This window comes from Sphaeramia orbicularis, chromosome 15 (genome assembly GCF_902148855.1).
Source record: "Sphaeramia orbicularis chromosome 15, fSphaOr1.1, whole genome shotgun sequence".
NCBI classification, from domain to species: Eukaryota; Metazoa; Chordata; class Actinopteri; order Kurtiformes; family Apogonidae; genus Sphaeramia; species Sphaeramia orbicularis.
The window spans coordinates 19,605,914-19,626,648 of NC_043971.1; the positions used below are offsets into that span (position 1 = coordinate 19,605,914).

General features: G+C 38.1%; 1 protein-coding gene across 1 annotated transcript in view; it reads left to right on the forward strand.

The window, feature by feature from the left end:
• The window catches only part of wdfy4 (WDFY family member 4), a 44,815-nt gene that overhangs the window by 19,375 nt on the left and 4,705 nt on the right, over positions 1-20,735 (forward strand). The window contains exons 36-57 of the mRNA XM_030156038.1: positions 315-441; positions 538-689; positions 924-1,162; positions 1,260-1,381; positions 1,511-1,702; positions 1,798-1,907; positions 4,366-4,443; positions 4,589-4,780; positions 5,118-5,193; positions 5,286-5,497; positions 7,073-7,221; positions 7,338-7,452; positions 8,394-8,479; positions 8,573-8,635; positions 12,417-12,459; positions 13,492-13,611; positions 13,797-13,920; positions 14,008-14,117; positions 15,313-15,463; positions 16,355-16,446; positions 17,640-17,849; positions 17,926-18,046. Of these exons, the coding sequence (XP_030011898.1) occupies positions 315-441; positions 538-689; positions 924-1,162; positions 1,260-1,381; positions 1,511-1,702; positions 1,798-1,907; positions 4,366-4,443; positions 4,589-4,780; positions 5,118-5,193; positions 5,286-5,497; positions 7,073-7,221; positions 7,338-7,452; positions 8,394-8,479; positions 8,573-8,635; positions 12,417-12,459; positions 13,492-13,611; positions 13,797-13,920; positions 14,008-14,117; positions 15,313-15,463; positions 16,355-16,446; positions 17,640-17,849; positions 17,926-18,046 (2,884 nt within the window). The remainder of the gene's footprint in view (positions 1-314; positions 442-537; positions 690-923; positions 1,163-1,259; positions 1,382-1,510; positions 1,703-1,797; positions 1,908-4,365; positions 4,444-4,588; positions 4,781-5,117; positions 5,194-5,285; positions 5,498-7,072; positions 7,222-7,337; positions 7,453-8,393; positions 8,480-8,572; positions 8,636-12,416; positions 12,460-13,491; positions 13,612-13,796; positions 13,921-14,007; positions 14,118-15,312; positions 15,464-16,354; positions 16,447-17,639; positions 17,850-17,925; positions 18,047-20,735) is intronic.

Here is a 20,735-nt window from a genome sequence, read left to right on the forward strand (position 1 = left end):
TCAAATTTTCACTGAAGATACATTCTTATTGAAATTCTGCAAACCTCTCATTTCTCCAGAAGGTGCCACTCTTTGCTCAGTTACAGAATAAAGCAGAGTCAAGGTTCTTTTAATAAAATCCTTCACCACAAGGAAGAAAATGTAATTGGCCAAGAACTAGCCATTTGTGTAATGATTTTTTTGCTACATAAATAGCATTAACATCAACGACAGCTACAAATGACACAACATAAGAAGTGTTGCCAAATAAATGTTCTTTTTTTCCTTTTCCATCATACTTAAAAACTACCTAAAAAAATGCATAAATGTCACAGTTTTCTCCAGATGATGCTTCACTGGAACAAAAGCAGGCTTTCCAAACAGAACTGCTGGAGTTAATCATGGACATCATCTACATGCTCAGTAGTGATGAAGAAAACAACACTCATCTTAACTCCCAAGGTACAACTGCAGCGTGTTTTCCATATAGCAGCCACACCTTTTTGTCCATGCTGAACATTATGTTATGAACATTCTGCTTTCAACTTCTTTTGTTAGACTCCAAGAATCACAGCCCTGAAAGACAGATGGGAACACTGATGGAAAATGTGGTGCTCTTCAGTAAGGCTCTCCTGCAGAAACTTTACAGTGGAACAATTTTGGGAGACTCTGAGAGTTTGCTCAACTTCCTTGCAGATCAGATTGTTGTGGTGAGATGAGCACACAATGAGATACAGACATATGTTGATATATTTGTACCACATACCAGATACTGTTACAATAAATCTGAAAAGTAGAAAAATAAAAGAAAGTTAATAATGGTGATATTGAGTTCATTTAATGTAAAATCTGCCCAATGCATAGATGGTATATTATTTTAGATTTTAACTTATACTAATAAATAAAACAGTGTTTTTTTTTTGTTTTGTTTTGTTTTTTTTTAGGTGCTCGAAAAAGGTCAATCCCATAAAGAGAAGACCCTGTCAGCATTGTACTCCTGCACAAATAAAATCGTACTTTATTTCCTGTCTCAACCTCGACATTCTCAAGAAGAAAAGGAAGGGGTCATCAGGACATTGCAGACCATCATGGAGCGTTGGGATGTTGTCATGGCAACTTACAATGCAAACTTGAACTTTGTTACATGTCTTCTGCATTGTTTGTTACTAATACGATCGGGCAGGTAATAGTATAACACAACCCACATGCATTTTCAGTCAAACATGCACTGAAAACTTTTCGTCTCTGATTCACACTTGTGTACTGTTTGTGTTTTTTAGCTACCCTGAAGGTTTTGGATATGTGGCAGGAAAAGTGCACAACAGGAAAGCTTCATTCAACCTGTTTCCTACCAAAACCAGACATCCTGTGCATAATAACAACGGAGCAGATTTTACCACAGGTATGTTGAATTATGTGTGGCTATATTTGCATTTACTGTTAAAGCCTCAGATTTTTTGCAGATGTAGTGTAGTCGATAGAGATGATGTGGGTCACTTGTGATGCCAGAAAAATTATGTGTATATTCTAGATGAAGGACAGCTAGTCTCCTTAGTGGAGGCCTGCTGGTCAAAGGTCATGACGGAGCGGCGACACATGCTTGAAGACACCTATAAGATTGAGATCTCGGCTAGTTACACAACAAAGACCGAGCCTGTGAGCATGACTGACATCAGCCCTCTATGGGAGGAGATGGCACACAAAGCCTGGCTGATACACACAGGTGAGTTCTCAGACTAATATTTTGACAGTAGAGTTGGTTAGATGTTAATTCCGTGTTTTTAGAATTAAAATTTTGTCTGTAAAATTCCTTCATAGAGTCTCAGAAGACGAAGTTGGCCACCAACTCTCAGAACACATTTGATCTGATCAGTAGCGCTGTTCGCTCTGCTTTGGGCAAAATGGACAAGGAGCCAGCAACAGTTGAGGTAACACCCACAGATGTTGTCTCAAAGTGCGGTCATTGTGGACAAAACAATGCAGAGATGTTTATTCTGGGACTGTTGATTCCTTCAAAGAGTGTGTGGTCTATCCTCATGCTTTCCTGAGTGTGCGGTCTTTACCTTTTCCTGCGTCCCAGAGCACAGTGCCACCAACACTCATCCCAAAGTCACTGCTGTGTTTGTGCTGTGGGCCGTCCAGCCCTGTGGGGGTGTTTGATTATTTCTTTAAATGGATTTGGATTATCACAGCTGATTGCCCCTGAGTGGGCATAGTAATTGATATCTGTTAGGCCTATCCATGGGAACACTCACTACAACACACAGTTTGCTGCTGAAGGTTAAAGACACATTTATTGTTGTTTTTCCCCCCGAAACACGTGGCCCACATCATTAGTTCCCCCACAACGCTTAAGACGCCGAGCCATCTGGAGCAGGGAGCGGGGACATATTACTCAGGCACACAGGCATGAAATTACCGCGTCTGTGTGTCTGTCTCACCTCCACAAAGTGTGTGTGTTTTTGTTTGTGCACGTCTCCTGCCCACAGAAATCGGGTTGGCAATTATAGTGGTACCAATCTGATGAAAACATTATTCATTTGATGTTATTCTTTATCATATCAGTCTTTGACAGGCTATCAGAGAGGGTGATGAATTGTTTTTCCATCTGAGAGGCAGGCAAGAAGAGGGAGGGACGGTTTCCTTCTCCGACTCTGCAGTGTGTTGCACCACTCCACTCTGAGTCGGCTGCAGCATGCAGGGAGAGTGGCTTGCTCGAAAAATTGTATTCACATAATCAGTAATGGTCAGTCAGTCTGCTCATTTTTCCATCCATCCTCACAAAGAAACAAGCAAGTCATTAATTAATTTCTGGATCATCAACTTATGACCTTTATTTGGCGAAGTCATGAGAGATGCTTATGAGCAGTTTCTTTTTCAGTCACTGGAGCCACAGTAATGTATTTCTGCAAAGCACAGGGCATAGTTTTCGAGCCTCAGATAGTTACATTTATTGAACAAGAGAAGAGTTTTAAAGCCCACTGTAGGTAATGAATGAGAATATAGAGGCTGATAGGCAGACTCTGTCCTAAGTCAAGCTTCAGTGCAATTCTTCTAGAGATTTATTTCATCAGCGAATGCAGTTTCCATAATCATATCTGTGTCCTCATATTAGAAAGATAATTAACAGCACTAATGATCACGTTAAGTTCATTACACATTCACTGCCAGCCCAGAATGAAGTTGACATTATGTTGCCTTATCATCAAAGGTGGCGTATTGTTGGGAAGTCATTAAAATGGAAATGAGTGTGATGTTCTGATGTTAATTGCAGAGGGAAGAGATGAGTTATGTATTTAATGCAGCATTTAAAAAGCCAATGAGGTTCCTATCTACTAAATAGGGTAATTAATGCTATATATTACTTATGTTTGTCCAAATGAAGGAATGAAATTAGGAGATGATGACGCCGACTTGCTGTTTATCTGTCACAACATGGCTCTTGCACGCACAAACTTCATTATTACTCTCTTTTCTGTCTGTAATATTTCTATAATCTTCCCTCAAATTACTGCTTTACTTCATTCTCTCTTCAACGTCTCATTTGGATAGGCAGCAAGTCATTTAGAGAAACAGTTTTCATTCTCCAGAGGGCTTGACAAAGTTTGTTGTCAACTTTTATGCAAGGGTTTATTTTGAAATAATGTCCAATTTTTGCATTTCTTGTACAACACAAGCAACGTAGTTTTATTTTTCCTTTTAATTGCACTTGAAATCAATTACGACTGTCATTGGGTTAGAACCCAAAACGCAGTATTAACATCTGTAAATAAGACTCGATATAAAGAGTTGGTGCATGTTTATTTAGTCAATTAAATGGCTTTCCTGGGTCAGCTGTGAGGATGGACACATGTTGTTTCACTAGTCTCTTAGCGAGCACTGCTGTGATGATGGGCTTAATGAAGCAGTTAACAGTCAGAATATGATCCCAGTGTGTCTGCTGAACATGAGCATCCTGCAGTGTCAACACGGCTATGTTTTGGGTTTTTCTATTTTTTCATTTCTTTTCTCTTTTAATCGACGCATACACACTCCCTCACACACAATAAAGGCCCACACACACTTTCTTTGCCCTTGACTGTGGTGTGGCTCAGTGATATTAATGTTTATGTTAATTAGATCACACCAACAAATGATTACATTTCTAGACAGGGTTATTGTAAGACTGTTGCCACTAGCTTATTTTGCCCAGTGAATGCAATTTAGAACAGATGTAATTGTATGAGTGCATTGTAATTGCATGAGGAAACAACAATACCATTATGAAAATACAATCTCTGTGAACATGATGTGTGTTGCGTATGTACAATAAGAGCTAGAGGAAGAGCGATTGCGGTGCCTGCTCTTTTCATTTGCACCCATCAGGTCACCATCCTTTCTTTGCAGGAGTTCCTGTCCTATATGGAGTCACATCGACACAGAGGCCATAGCATATTCGAGAACATGAGGACAAACCACTTACAGGTTTGACAGAATTGTTTCCATGAATAAACAAAATATAAACCTTGTTAAAAAGCCAGAATTGAATCAAGTGGAATGCAGACTCTTTATAATAATAATAATGATGATCTCTGCCTCATCTATTTCCTTAATTCTGAATCTGGTTTAGCAACGAGCCAGTGAATGGGAACATGTAAGCTCCGAGTGGCTGCATGTGGAGGCGGAACTACTGAGGGAGAGAGCCTTGTTTGGTCCTGGACCTGGAGTACTGTTGAGAAGAGACTGGGTGCAAGATGCTGCAGAAGGCCCCAACAGGACCAAATCACGCATCCGTAGAAAGGCTCTGAGGCGATCCAAACGGGTGCAGCTTTGCATTTGTTTTTGTTATTTTTATTACATACAAATGGATAGATGGATTTAGTGTGTAGCAGTACTACTAGTAGGAGTAAGTGGAAAAGTAGGGAGACCTGCAAGTTTGATCCCTAGCTGATTGTATTCCCCAACTTCTTTCACATATTGCCTGACTCTCTTCACTTTCTCTCTCTAAAAAAATAAAAAAATAAATAAATAAAAAAGTGAAGTAAAGCAGGAAGTAACAGTACTAAAGTAGTGCAGCTTGATAACAGTGTGATGAAAGGATCTCCTAATTTATAATGATGTAATTTTAACTTAACCAATGTGCTCTATTTTTGCAACAGTTGCTAGGATCACTATGTCTAAGTTTTAGGACTGGTGTGTTGGAAGAAGGCAAAGATGGCACAGAAGCTGAGACAGGTAAAGGATATTTTCTTCTATTTACCTTCTCAGTTGTATTGGTGTTGTTTGATGTTAAATCACCAGAGAGATCTTGTTTTGTTCCTTAACAGAACCCAAGATCCTGTGTGAAGTTGGAGCAGAGGCTAAAGAGAAGGAAGAAGAGGGACAGGACTGTGATCGTCTGACCTTCTTCCCTGCTCTGAGTGAGACACCTGTTGTCCCGGAGAGTCCACCTGAGTTCAGCACACCTGAATCCTGCTCCCAAATGCAAGACTGCCCTGATATACGTATCATCCTCCAGGAGCTGCATACAGGAGATGAGGTGCTATAGCACACGAGGGCATGTTGAGATAAAAACAACAAGCCTAAACACAAGCACATCTCCCTCCTAGCCTATCCCCATAATATTCACAATCATAATTATCTGATGTAGACTAAGGGATGCCAATAGCCCAGCGCTGCTATCAGAATTTCATCTTTCCTCATTAGTGTAATATTTTAATGTGTAGGCCCAGCTCAGCTCTTCTCATTCTTCCAATGAGTTAGAAACCAAGATACATGTTGACAGGGACTCTCATCGCTCCGGCAACCAGCCGCGGCTTTTAATGTTTCTGACAGAAGTATTAATAAAAACAGTAGGAGGTGTTACAAGCTGTCTTACATCCGCTTAGTAAGTGTGCGATGTGTGCAAGTGTGTCCTGTTGTCTTGCAGTGGTTCAGTGTGTGTGTCCTGCTGAGCTTCCTGTCAAATGAACATAGTCATTAGCTCTGAAAAATGCACACACTCACGCAGACTAACACACGCACACACACTAACACACAAAGGGAGATCCACTCATAATTAGCTTGCCAGCGCCAATAGTGTGATTATGACAGTAATGTGTGTGGGGAGAAATCAATGGTCTGACATTAGGCTCTCAGTCAATAAAAGTCCTCCTTTCTCTCCTTCTTCCCATCATCAGCTAAATCACCCTCAGACTGATAACGCGTATCTGTCCAGAGCACAGCACGGAGATAAGGAAACAAGTTTATTGTTTTATATTTAATCTTTGATAACAATAAATTTAACTAGTTTTTTTCACAAATGTAGTCATTGTGAGGGGCAGTAGGCCTGGTGCCAATTTGTGTTCATTTAAGGAAGCTGCCATTAAATCTGACTATGATATAGCTCTGTGTAAGTGTACAGTCGTAGAGACTCGTTCTCCTTGACTCTTGAATGATTTCATATGATGAGTGATATTATCCATCATACCACCTCTCTACGTAAGCATTCAAACATGAGGTTCTGATCACTTAGCAGGTTTTCTATTGTGTGTGTGGCAGTGATTAATTCTTCTAATAATGGCCAGGCAGGGCCTCACCAAGTGTGTGTCTCTGTGTCTAGGGGTAGAGAGTCTGATTTGATTAGTATAAATTGTGGAGGCCCTGCGGGTATGTTGTGGCCCCATATGGTTTTTGGGTGCTGGGTCCCATAGGACCTGCAGGGGGGCCAACACAGGGAGACGGCCAGGTGCACACACTCCCTGTGAAATGAGGGGAGACAATAGAATTAGCTACGCATTATCACAATGCAGTTAGCATTAGCTACAACCAGCGCTGAAAGGAGCATGTGGGTCCACTTTGGGACTAAAACACAGTCACAGTGCTGAAAGCAGGGGGCTGGTTCCTCTGCTCCCCATCAATCAGCTCTGATAATGAAGTGTTCAACTGTGTCTTTTTAATAATGATTAAAATATCTGATTAAAATGATCAATCAAGTAAAGCCTGAAGTGCCTGTGTTGTCATGTCCCAGGAGAGAAACGGGCTGATGTGTATTGTGCTTCTCACACAGAGCTTAATGTATCTCTTTACTCTTTCTCTACTCCCCCCTACTGTTTTTTCATCTCTTTTCTTCTAGGTAAAGGCTAAGATGTGCGTAGTGATGGTAAGCAGTGTCAAAGTCACAGAGGGGGTGCTGCTGTTTGGGAAGGAGAGCTTGTTCTTGTGTGAAGGATTCACCCTTAGTCCCACTGGAGATGTTTGTTGCAGAAAACATCACCCTAGCAGGTAGAGCTGTGTGCACTGTGCAGTTATGCATAAATATAACACAATAGCTAATTAGCATAGGGTAGCTGTCTTAATCAGCCATCCATAGATCACTGTGTGTTTTTCATTTCTGCAAGTGTGAGGGATTCCTTCATCTCCACGATGCTAAACAAAGAGCCGCCCCCAGCCCGTTGCAGACGCTGGCTCTATGAGGATATCAAGGACATCCGATTTATGCGCTTCCTTTTGGAGGTCAGACACATACGTAAATGCTCCTGTAAAGAGTTAAAATGGTCAATCAAAACGATGCAAACTGCTTTCCACAAAACAAAAACAAACTTTAAAAAGCATGTTAGTATGCAGCAAATCTTTGCTACATCTATTATTTATTTAAATCCACAGTAATATTTGCAAGTAACTTTAATATTTATTGCATAATCACAAATTATTTTCATTCCTGTTCCTCTTTCTGGCTGGATTATAAGTATGTGCAATAGTGAAAGTATATAGGTAATTTAAACATTTTCAAGATGTTGGCATTATTTATTTTGCACAGTTCTAAACACTTATACACATACAAACTATATTTACTGCAGAAACACCCAAAAATATAAACCACAAAAAAGGAATTCTTGGTTATGATGCTACATCATTTTTCATCTTTGGAATGCATTTACTTCTGAATGATGGGACCTATCTACTCATCATTCTCAGGCAGTGTTCAAAAACTTAGGTGTGCAGCAAATTAAATAAGAATAAAATACTTTTATTTTAAAGTTTCATGATTCATAAAGGAAATACTTTTTTAAGATAAGTAAAAAATCATGACGTGCAGAAATAGTTTTTGTATTTGCAGGATGAAATTTAGGGTTAAGATTTAGGAAAATACCCTATCAATTGTAATTTTATAGATACACTTTTCAGGATTCAGTGGGCAATAGGTGTATCTTAGTAGACATCTAAGGTTTGCTTAATTGGTTTTTACATTTGTTTTTAGTTGTGGGACATCAGGTAGCACCAATTCAGTAGATCAAGCCTAATATGCATAATAGGTTTAGAATGGATTTCTTTTCTGCATGTTGATTTGAGAATCACTCAATATGTAGTAATTGTATGATGTAACAGATTTTAATAACCATAATATCACAGTGTTATTAAAGAGCTTTTGTCCCCCTCTGTTACCACACCATTAGGATAATGCTCTTGAGGTCTTCATGAAAAATGGACACTCAGCATTCCTGGTATTCCTGAATAAGGACCATGTCTCTGCATATAAAAGGTAGCACATTTATTTGTACTTGAGGTTAAAACAGTCTACAGATCATTCTAATCTGGTACTGAACTGAGTTCTTTTGTGGTGTTTTCCCTAAAGGTTGTGCATGATAGTGCCAGCACTGAAAGGCAGGGGGGTAGCTGAGGTCATTGCTAATGCCAGGTAAGTGTCACAGTAATACAACAAAACACTAGAGGCAATTGTTTTTTTATTTTATTAACTGAAACTGAAAAATGCATCAGAAAATATGCGTTTAACAGCAAATTATGATGCATATCTAACTTGAATTTGTAGGACTTCATAAGCATTTATTGCTCTAATTCTGTTGGTTTTTGAAGTAAAATCAGCAGTTGCCTCTCATTTAACCCATAAAGACCCAGTACTACTTTTGTGGCAGTTCCCAAATGATTTTTTTTCCTCTATATTTAACCTATCTTAAGTGTTTTGTCACCATTTATTATAATATTCTTCTTTTTTTTTTTTTTTTTTTAAGTTTTTTTCTGTGTAAATCACATAATCTCCTATGAGCTTTTATGAACATCTACAAGGTCAGTGAATTAAACAGAGTAATTTCAAAAGTCATTTTATCAAAATAGAGAAAACTGAAGAAAAAGTGACTTTTTCAGTAAATATATCATTAACTAAATATAAATCCAGTGTCTCCATCCACTGTCATTGATCCAACTCCATGGGTTTTACTGATGAATCAGTGTTGTAGAAGATGATGTTGTTTCCATGTTCACTATGGAGCCTCTGAACGTTCAGATGGGTCATATCTGATGACCATGAAAAAATGAAAAACTGCATTTTACACCAATTATTTACATGTATTGACAGGATTAGTGGATCAACAGGTATTAAACATTTTACATCAATAGATAGTCTTTGTTTCCAGTGGCTGTTTGGGTCTTTATTTGTTAATTGACCTTTCTAATTCGCCACACATCCTGTGTGTTTTTAGCTGGAGAGTTTGGTACCTCCAGTCCAGGATAAGTCCTTGGCCTTTTCTCCTCAACCGTACCTCCCTCTCCTCTTCCTCCTCCTCTTCCTCCTCTCAAACACCTTTGCCTGTGTACTTCACATGTCTTAAGGTGTGTCGTACATACACTGCTCTCATGGACCAGGTACACAGTTTCCTTTGCCTTGGACTTCTCCTTCATGTCCTCCCTGTCCTCTGACATGTATGTCAGGGGATTTCGTTTCGTGTTCAGCTTAGTGAGGTTGGGCAGGATGTTGACAAATTCTGGTAATGTGATGAAGAGGTTGTCAAATAGTCCTAACTCTTGAAGGCTGTCTAGAGCTGCCATAGAAGTAGGCAGAGTGTCCAGGCGGTTCATTCCCAGATTGAGGCTCCTCAGGCTGGTGAGACAGCCCAGGGTTGAAGGTAATCCTGCAGAGGTTAGACGGTTGTTACAGAGGTTGAGATATGTCAGTCCTGTCAGGTTGCCTATGGACTCGGGCAGAGACTCCAGCTTGTTGCTGTGTAGATCGAGCCATTGGAGTGAGGAGAATTTCCCAATGTCGGCAGGGAGTTTCTGTATCATGTTACGGCTGAGATCTAACTCATCTACGTTGGTTAGCTTGAGGAGACACTTTGGGAAGATTGTTATACCTATGTTGCATAGGGTGAGTCTACGATGGCCGTCTGGTGTCATTCGTATTGCCTTTTTGGCAATTTTGAGGGTCACTTTTGTTGCTTTGGCTCTCTTTTTGGGCATCCTACTGAAACACAAAAGAGTTTTACTGCAGGTTCAGTGTAACATTTCAACCTTACTTTGTGATAGCTGCTCCCAAGTGGCTGATTTTCCATAATTTATCTAATCTTCAGCACCACACACTACTATAGCAAATAAATGTGTTGTGTGTATGTTTACGTGTAAGTATGTGTGTGTAAGGCTGATGTGATTTATTCAGATACAAGGGCTTATGTATGGCCTTGGGCAACTGGGAAAGTGTGCTCTCTGAGGAATGAGAGCTTGAACGATGTGTGTGTAAGTGTGCGCGTGTGTATGTCGCAGTGTTCTATTGGCACTAGTGCGTGCTCACCCAGTGTTGCCCATGGGGGTATTTAAGAGCATGACTCTCTAATTAAGGCTAATGCTGGGGAACAATAGGAGAGAGGCGACACTGGGTAATACAGCAAAAACAAATGAGTGCTGATGCTCCCTCACCATTCAACTGATTGAGCTGTTTGGCTCTTTTCAGGCGAGGAAGGTGTGTGTGTTTGTGTATGGATGGGATGTCGACAAGCAAGTGTGTCGACATACATGGAAATACTCTACTACAGTGCGTGTGCACGTTCATAAAGAGTCAAATCAGGACTTTGATAAATGATAGTTAGAGAGTGTTGGTAGTGTGATGAGGGCTTCGCTCCTCTCCTCTCCCTGTCTAAAAGAGCAAGGTATGTGTCTGTTTGTGTCTGTGTTACACCCCAAGGCCCTCTCTCGCCTCATTCATCATCCTCAGGATGAGAGAGGTTATCCACTGCTGCTTGTTCCCATTATAACCTCCTATAGAAAACTATTGCATGAAATTATTGCCTGCAATTAGATAACACATACTGGGCCAAATGCAATGATTGATTTAGTGTAGTTTTACAAAATAATTTGGTCAGGAGTTATTGGACAAGAGGAGGAGTTATTATTGTTAGAAATTGAAAACATTTGAAGTAGCCTTTTGCTCTGTGGTTCAGGAATGTACTTTACATCCTATTAGCATCCTACTATATCTTTGTTATAAATTGTTTTCATGTTTTTATCATAAAGATTTGTACTTACCCTATTTTGTTTTTCTTTCAAGTGATTATATGGTCTTCAGTTTTTCAAAACAAGAAAACATCACCAGCTTCTCTGAACAGGCCATCGTTATGCGGAAAAGAATTTAACACGGGAGTGAGATAACAGAGCAGTACAAAAACAAAGTATAAAAGTATGTCTCACAAAATATTTACAGTGCTGAAGTCAAGACGATAGATCAGGAATTCACATTTTTGTTTAGGAACATATCCTTAGCTTCTCTACACCAAACAAAGTCAAGGTTCCGCTTGTTTCATAGCGTTACTTAGCAACTGGGGTGCTTGGCGCCAGGACTTTATTGCCATGTTACTGGCCCACAGAGGGAAAAGAGATTTCAGAAGCAGCTGAATGCTTTCCTAATTTAGATTAAACATGTTCAGATAGCACTTCCATGAGTAAAAAGTATAATGAAATGTTTAGCAACATTGCTCTTTAGCATAGATATTTTTTTAAGCCAAATACTGTAGATTAATTCAGTAGCTACATGGTATTTGAACTGAATAGTTTTTCCACTCTAGTTCAACTTTAGTGTTGGCTATAAGTGTGTGCCCCTTTTGAGCCCATTAAAAGATCACCTTACACCAGCCTGTGAACAAACACACACAAAAAACAGATGTCAAGGAAATCTCCACTACACACATTTTCTCGGCAATGAAGCAGGAAGTTTTATCCATTCCTTATGGTAACTATGGTCCCTCCCTGTAACAGATATTGACTTTTGCAGTTTGTGTTTAATCAGTAATTATCTGTATTGAAAAGCATTACAACATTTTAAGTAATGGCATTTAAAAGTCAGAGTACAACAAAGTATTGTTTTTTCCTGTAAACAGTTTGCTACTGTACTAGTAAAACAGGTAACAGTAAAGTTTACTCACAACCTACAGATGGCACCATGTTCTACATCCTCATGTCAGTATTTCTGCTCTGCAGCTCACCTCAGTCCCATAACTGCTCCTACAGCTGTGTACACACACTGTCTGTTTCCTGAATCACTCACTCCACTGGTCCAGAAGTCTACTGTGTTACATTTCAACACTGGTTGCTAGACTACAGAGCAACAAAAAAAAAAAAAAACCCTTTAGTCATTGGTTAGCGATCATTGCCCAGTTCAATGCTAATTTAAGGTGTTTGTTTTTCATGTGCATCAGGAAGACCCCTGTGGTTGAAAAGACAGCTCTTCTGAAATGGCAGGTAATTCAATAAACGGGCCTTTTTATCCATTTTGTTCATTTAATCTTACTATTTTTATGGAGGACCAAAACTGCCTTATATAGGAGACAGCACTTAAAAGAACTGATCCGGTGCCTGCAAAAAATATCTAACTTCAGCTTCTCTTTTTTTTAGATGGAGTTCTATTCTCTAAAAATATGAAACATAATATATATTTATACATATAAACAGGAACACAATAGAATTTAAATGATCATAAAAGTTTGAGCATGCAATGGTGGAAAGTCTTGATTATTTGTATTTATTTGTTTTCTCATTTTCCTTTACTTATATTATTACATTATTAGATACTGTTCATATTTCCCTATTTATTTATTTCTGTATCTATTTTCTGTCTGTATTTCTTCACCTAAATGCTAATGAGGAGGGATACTTGATGTGACACTTTACAGCCACTGGTTATTGTACATGAAAGTTCACAGAATAATTGTACCTGCAAAAGCAAATAGGTAAAAGTTTTTTTTCTGTAGCATATTTAATTCTTGGTAAAAGCATAATGTGCTGCATAAAGTGTGAGTTACAAGTTGCAGCCACAAACCAAAGCCATTAAAGTGAATCAAAACCATTAAAGCTAAGTATAAAACCATAGAGTATAATTAAATAAATGCAAGAACAAAAAAGAAACAAAAAAAAATCGACAGCAGACCAGAGGGATTTGTGCAGTACCAGGAGGGTAGGGGTTTAAAGTAATTTGATCTTGTGATCCTTTGCCCCCAAAATTATGGGTGACCAGGGTTGGTCATGGGTAACATATCAATTGTGCTGAAAACATAACCACAAACCTTCAGTTAATATTATTGTATGAATTTTTTTGAAATCTTTTTTATTTAATTTGTTATAATGGCATCTTTGGTCCTCCATATTCTTTACTTCAGAAAGTGCTTGAATTAATAAAACGATAATTGTAGTCTAGTTTCCCTGATGTTTTTAATTATATTTTTCCATTTTGAGACATTGTTTTCCTGCTTTAAGTCACTCTGTTCTATCTTCCAGAGAGGGGAAATAAGTAACTTTGAATACCTGATGCATCTAAACACTGTTGCTGGGAGGACTTACAATGACCTGATGCAGTATCCAGTTTTCCCCTGGATTCTAGCTGATTACCAGTCAGAGGTAGGATCTCACACAGCGACATCTTTGTCTTTACAAATGAAATATTCTTTATTCTGTAGAGAACAACGATAATGCCTGTGGACAATTTATACACTGTATGGATATTCTTCCAAAATGCTGTTCCACTACTGTTATTAAGACTGTTTTTTTATATTCTTTACCTGATGTTTGTTTGTCCTGGACAGACACTCGATCTCTCAAATCCTGCCACTTTCCGTGATCTGTCCAAGCCAATGGGAGCTCAAACAGAGAAAAGGAAGCAGATGTTCATCCAGAGATATGAAGAAGTTGAGATGAGTGAGGCTGAAGGTATATATTTAACAATTTTACCCTTTATTCTCACTGTATTCACTGTACTTAAAACTGAAAAACCTTCTAAAACATTTTGACACCCAGGAGATTTATCGGCGCAATGTCACTATTGTACACACTACTCCTCTGCCATCATTGTGGCCTCCTTCCTTGTGAGAATGGAGCCCTTTTCACACACCTTCCAGGCACTTCAGGTAAGAATTTTGCATCAGTGTAAACTTTTATATTGTTTTATGTGCTTGAAATGTAAAAGCAAGAATTACTTTATTTTATTTGAGATATACCAATCAATTGAGAAGTACCATTTAGTTTTTGAGTTGATCCTAACATATAACACATACCACATTAAAAAACAGTACACTAATAGCAATTAATAGAAGTGAAATCTGTAGTTTTAAGTCCATAATACACTTATTTTTTTGCTAAAATAAAATTAATTTGACAGCAGTTTCTACCTTAATTTTCCACAATACTGTTATATAATTTTCAGATTTAAAATGTGGCATCAACCCATATTAAATGCATTCAACACATGCATTTCTTTCCAAAAAATGTTATAAAAATTGGCTCCCTGTTCCCAGCATTTACCACCTTGCCTTTGTTACATGAATACAAGGCTCATCTAGATTTGCACATACATACAGGTGTATAACTCTGTACACAATAACACAAATCCATTACACCATAGTTTAAACCATCAAGAGTAAAGAAATATACTGTAAAACCATCTGAAATACACTAACCCACTGGCCGTCCATTGACATTCTTCACTGTATGAGTGAATCTTGCCAGCAATATCTCTCTAATATGAGCTATTTTGAGCATTGTGCTTCTCATTTCAGTGCTGTTTTTGGTATGCAAACAGATTATAGGGAGATTTCAATATATATGCAAATAATTACAGAAAGCCTCTAAAAGAAGCCAATACAAATAGCCACAGATGTTTCCAATTTACAATATAGCATCCAATTGATTATAATGAAAAGGCATGCATATTTGATAGTCAGAATAAAGCAATAAAGATGTTAGTCTGCTGCCTTTTTGTCTTCTGAAGCGCATAACGGGTGTGTAGTAATATCCATAACTGGATTTAGATCTCTAACTCAGTTTACGGGTATATATGTTATTTTCATTCATTGGGGTAATTGTTTTATTCTAAATTACATTCTCTCTCATGAGATTTCTATCATAGATTATGGAATTTTACAGAAAAATGAAAAGGTTCCTTCAAGTAGTTGCAAATATTTCATGCTTACATAATACAGTAGAGGATATAAAATATGGTTCACAACACTGAAACGGGCAGACCGCTTTATTAATGTGTTAGGTGTGAAGTTTGGTTCAGCAGTGTGCCGGGGTCTGACAGTGTTTTCTCTCGCCTTCAAACAGGGGGGGTTTGATATCGCAGAACGCATGTTTTACAGCATAAAGAAGGAGTGGGAGTCGGCCTCCAGAGACAACATGGGGGACGTCAGAGAGCTGATCCCTGAGTTCTTCTACCTGCCTGATTTCCTACTCAACTCCAATCATATTAATATGGGTTAGACAAAAATCTCCTGTATATCCAAATGTGAAAACCTCACCTTTTATGTCCAAGTACCATTTTTTTTTGTTGCAAGGCACAAAACTAGTGTGTTTCAGTAACATTTTTTTTTTTATAAACAATGTTTTAGCTTAAAAATCATCAATTATAAGTGGATGATAAAAACGCTGGTGACTAGTTTTTATCAAATATGAAAAGGAGTATTTTTTTTTAGGATGGATAAAAATGTACCAGTATTTTCATATTATCTTTATCAACATTCCCTGTATAGTTTTTATCACTATATTAGGCTAGTACAGTTTTAAATGTCAGTCTTAGCATGTCTTTGCATCCCTAGAAAGCTTAAAAAATAGAATAGATGAATTTGTTCTTTTTTATTTTATCAGTTTTGCAGATTTAAGGCCTTAAAAATCATATTAATTGGTGAAGTTGTTTGAAATTTCATATTTTTTCTTTTTCTGTAAGCTGTATTCTACATTTCCTCCAATTTAGCCTGTGACTTTACTTTATATTTGTTATTTTGTACTTATGTTGTTGTTAATATCTGTAGATTAACTTAACTCATTCTAATAATCCTCTACCTGTATAAGCTCTACCCCTACGAATGACCAACATATATCTGTACATTTACCTACAATGCTTGAATAAGAAAAAAAAAAAAAAAAAAAAACAGTATTGAATTTGTTTAAAAATCCAAAGTCTTAAAGAGCTCAGATTTGTAGACATGGCTTATTTTTTTGTCGCTGATATCAAAGCATCAGCAGTAACATCTATGGGCCAACCAGCCCCTAGTGGTCAAAAACTCTCCAGAGTACTTGATATGATTTGTATATTGATATAATGTACATCCATGTCTCCATTCTGTTGTGTCCCTGTATGTCTCTGCAGGCTGTATGGAGGATGGTACCGCTCTGGGAGACGTGGAGCTGCCTCCCTGGGCGAAAGGTGACCCTCAGGAGTTCATTAGAATCCACCGAGAGGTCAGTGATCTTTCACCTTTCTGGAGGTGTCCATTACAATTGCCCAATCTAGACTATTACATGCAGGGACTTCTCCCATAGGATCTAATAATATTGTTCAGTACTGAGTGATATATGAAAGAATTACTGTTTTAGTATCTATAACAAGTATCCATAGAAAGCTGTGGCTCTGTAATAGTGTTGGTTACAGTCTGTCTTCATTCATCTCACTTCTGTATAAGCGATATGTCTTCTCTACAACAGCCACTGTTTTATTCATGTTTTCTAAAGGCCGTTTTGTCTCATTGAGTCTGGTTTAGTTAAACTCTTCTAGTACTGACTGTTTTCAGATATAATGGCCAGTTACATATCAAGAAAAGGCAAGTTTAGATGACAGACACTGCAACACAACAGGCCTTTTTAACACAGCACAGGGCAGACACAGGGCTCTCTCTTTTCTGTAATGCTTTTATTTCAGCATCGCTATTTACGAGCTGAATGTTCTCTCTCTCCCTTTCCTCCACCCTTTTCCCTCTTCCCCTGTGGGAGGATTTTATACTGTATATCTCTCTTCTGTTACTCTCTTTTGGCCTGATTTCTTCACAGTGTGACCCTCCCTTTTTCCATTCCTGGGGCATCTATGATGGTTATCACTCTGTAATCTACTGAACTACTCATATTGCCTACCATTCTCATAAAATTAGTGACTTCAGAAGATTGTTTTTTTTTTTTCTTCAGACTATAGACAAATTAACTCAGGACAATATATCCTTGTTATGATTTTTTTTCACCTTTCTGCTTTTCCTAGATGGAGTTATTAAGATTGTGTACAAGGATGCGCCTGGTCATAATGCCCACTTTTCCTTATTAACTCTTCAAAACCAATCTCTGGCTAATTTTACCCGAATCATTCTTAATTCTAACATGAAGATAAGCTCATAACGCAGCTGAGTAGCATCCTGCTGTTTTAGACTTCTAAATTGACTTTTGGAAGAAATCATACAGTACCTGTATAATTTGATTGTGCATTCTCAGAGAAGTTTCTTGTGTTTCTAAACTCCCATATTAACAATTTGACTGATGGTTTGGTTTGGGTGTAATAACAATGTATTTTTAGTAGGTCTGCACATTTCACACTGGTTTAGTTGTTTTGTAATATTACTTGACTAGGTGGTCTTAGTTTGTGAAACAACTTCCTGTACTGCTTCCCTTAGGCCTTGGAAAGTGACTATGTGAGTTCACACCTTCACCTGTGGATCGACTTGATTTTTGGGTATCGGCAACAAGGTCCAGCTGCTGTCGAGAGTGTCAACACTTTTCATCCATATTTCTACATCCACAAAGGTCGTCAGGATGCTAAAGACCCCCTCATCAAGAGCACTGTCTTGGGATACGTCAGCAACTTTGGTCAAATCCCCAAGCAGGTAGAGAGGATGCTAAACCAAAGAACAGAATAAACAGGACAGAAGTTGCTGGGACTAATATGTGTCTGATTCGCAGCTCTTCACTAAGCCACATCCACCTCGTAGTGGCTTGAAGAAAGAGGGATCATCACCTACACATCCCACTCCTTTTTTCTTCAAACTGGACAAGCTCAAGACTTCAGTCCAAGCTTTCAGAGGTAAAATACAACAAAACAGTTGCACAGACAAGATCTTAGAGGGGGAAAATATGCCATTTTTTCTTTTTTTTTTCTGTAGTTCTTCTTTCTCAGTCCTAAGCATAGACTGTATATAAAAATAGAGAATGAAATGCCATGTCATGTTGGCAAAAAATCTGAGGCTTTGACTAGCTTTTTATAATCTATTCCCATCATTTATTCATACTCAATGAAAGAAGAGACATTGATGAACACTGAGAGTAGTATTGCAAGTCACTGAATTTCTTTGCTGCTACATTTTTTTTGCCTTTTTGGTTTTTTGGCAACTCGACCTGGGAATTCACTTCTCAGATTCTGTGAACAGCAGAGTCAAGGCCATTAATCTTCCACATCCTCTCATAATTACTCTGTTTATGTGCTTTGGTCTACCTATGAGGCCTCCACTTCACAATATAATTATTTTTAGTGTTTGTTTTTGGCCAGGCTTGATCTTTGAAGTGTAACTCACAGTGCAACTCCCTCAATTCAGCCATTTTACACACATACTGTTCTGAAAATCTGTTTTGCCAGTTTGTTTCCTGCAAACTGCAGCCTGTAGTCATAGTCATGCGGTTAGTCATGTGATTTAATCAACTTTTAATGTCAGCAGTTTACGTTTTTGGCCAAGGAACTAACATAGTTCAGTGAACATATACTGATCAGCCACATTATGACCACTGACAGAAGTGATAATAATATTGATTATTTCATTACAGTGGCACATTTCACTGTGTTGGATATATTAGGTAGAAAGTGAACATTTTGTCCTCAAAGCTGATGTGTTGAAACCAGCAAAATGAGCAACATAAGAAACTGAGTGACTTTGACAAGTATCATATTGTAATAGCGATGACTGGGTTAGAGCATCTCCACAACTGCAGGTCTTGTTGGGTGTTCCTGGTCTACAGTGGTTAGTACTGACCAAAAATGAACTAAGGAAGGAAATCCCAATCTCAGGACAATTGATCATCTGTGGGAGGTAATGGACAGATAAATCTGATCCATCCATACAGGTCCACCTTTCTACTTCCAGATACCACAGCACACCTTCAGAGGTCTGGTGGAGTCTAGGCCTCAGGTCAGAACTGTTCTTGTTGAAAAAGGGAAACCAACACAATATTTGGCAGGTTGTAATAATGTTCTGCTTCTATAGATGTTGGATTCATTGGAATCCAGTTGTTGTTCCTCAGATACTTTTGGTAGGTACTAACCACTTTACAATGGGAATGAACTACAAGAACACAATTTCTCCCTTGTCAAAGTTACTCAGATCCCTACTTTACCTATTTTGCTGTTCCTAACATATCACCTTCAAGGGCTAAATGTTCTCTTGCTACTTTAGAATATCCCGTTTACTGACAAGTCCCACTGGAATGAGAAAATTATTTCCACTTTACCTGTCAGTGGTTAGAATGTTATGTGAGATCGGTGTTTATTAATACAGAGCTATACAATTTAGTTATACAAGTGTTCTGCTTTATTTCCACTTTTGTTCCACAGTAATGATTGGTCATTATAGCTGTCAGTTACCTGTTTTTATATCCCACTGCTTTTAAAACACCTTAAATTTTCACCTTTTACTCATTTTTTACACCTTAAAGTTTCCTCTCAAGCCATAGGAATTAAAACATGCTGAAAAGATGCTGAATTGCCAGTGATAGACGAAGCGGTATGTAACCCTTTACATACAGTTTGGATCAAATCTGACCTGTTTAGACATTTGATAGCAGTAAAATTAAAACCTTAAATGACATTTTTAAGTTGGAAATTTAATTGAGCAAAAAGCATGTTCTCCAAAAAAGTGCTACAGTTTGTTTGTACATTGAGGCTGTTCCAGGTCAAATTTACTGAATATTAAATTGATTTTAGTTTCAGTAAAGTATATTCACATCATCGTGCTGTTATGTTTTTATGTCTTAGGTAAAATAGGGCACGAAGTTGTGTGATAGTATACGTTTTTTTTCCCCATAAACAAGTGATGGAAAAGCTAATAAACATACGTCCTCTGCTCAATGAAACATTAATTAAGGATTAATCACCCATTTATTAATAGTAGAGAATATATTGATCCATTTTAAATAGACCACTGGTTCATAATTTAGTATAAATACTTGTTTTTAGGGGATTTTTGAGGTGAGGTAGGAGCAGTATGTAGTGGTAAAGAGAGTAATTATGAAGATGCAACAGATCTTTCCAAATAGCTTAATCAGCATTGCTATTTGCTGTTGAGTAAACTAAATACATTCAATCATAGCGCTCCTCATGTAGTGCTGTTTTGTATTGAGCCTTCTTTATTGTATTTCACCCCATTTGATGTCAATTATTATATACAAAGATGTACCCAGGTCTCAGGGGAATTGTTGAAACAGAGGAAGTACATCCATAGATTAATTCACACTAGTAGGAGCTATCTGTTAGAGCCACAATATGGAGATGACTCTTCCGCTGAGCCCCACTTAATAATCTGAATATCCCTAAAGGCCCACTGAGGGAGAGGAGATGAATCTACGAATGCTCAGGGAGAGATTCCTGCATATTACATTTCATATTAAATCTTAGAGTGTCTGATCTGATCAATAAGCAGATAGAGATGAATAGGAGGAGGAATGCTAAGACTAATGCAGACACAACTTCTTTCTGGGGATTTTAGAAGCAGAACTGATGATGGGAT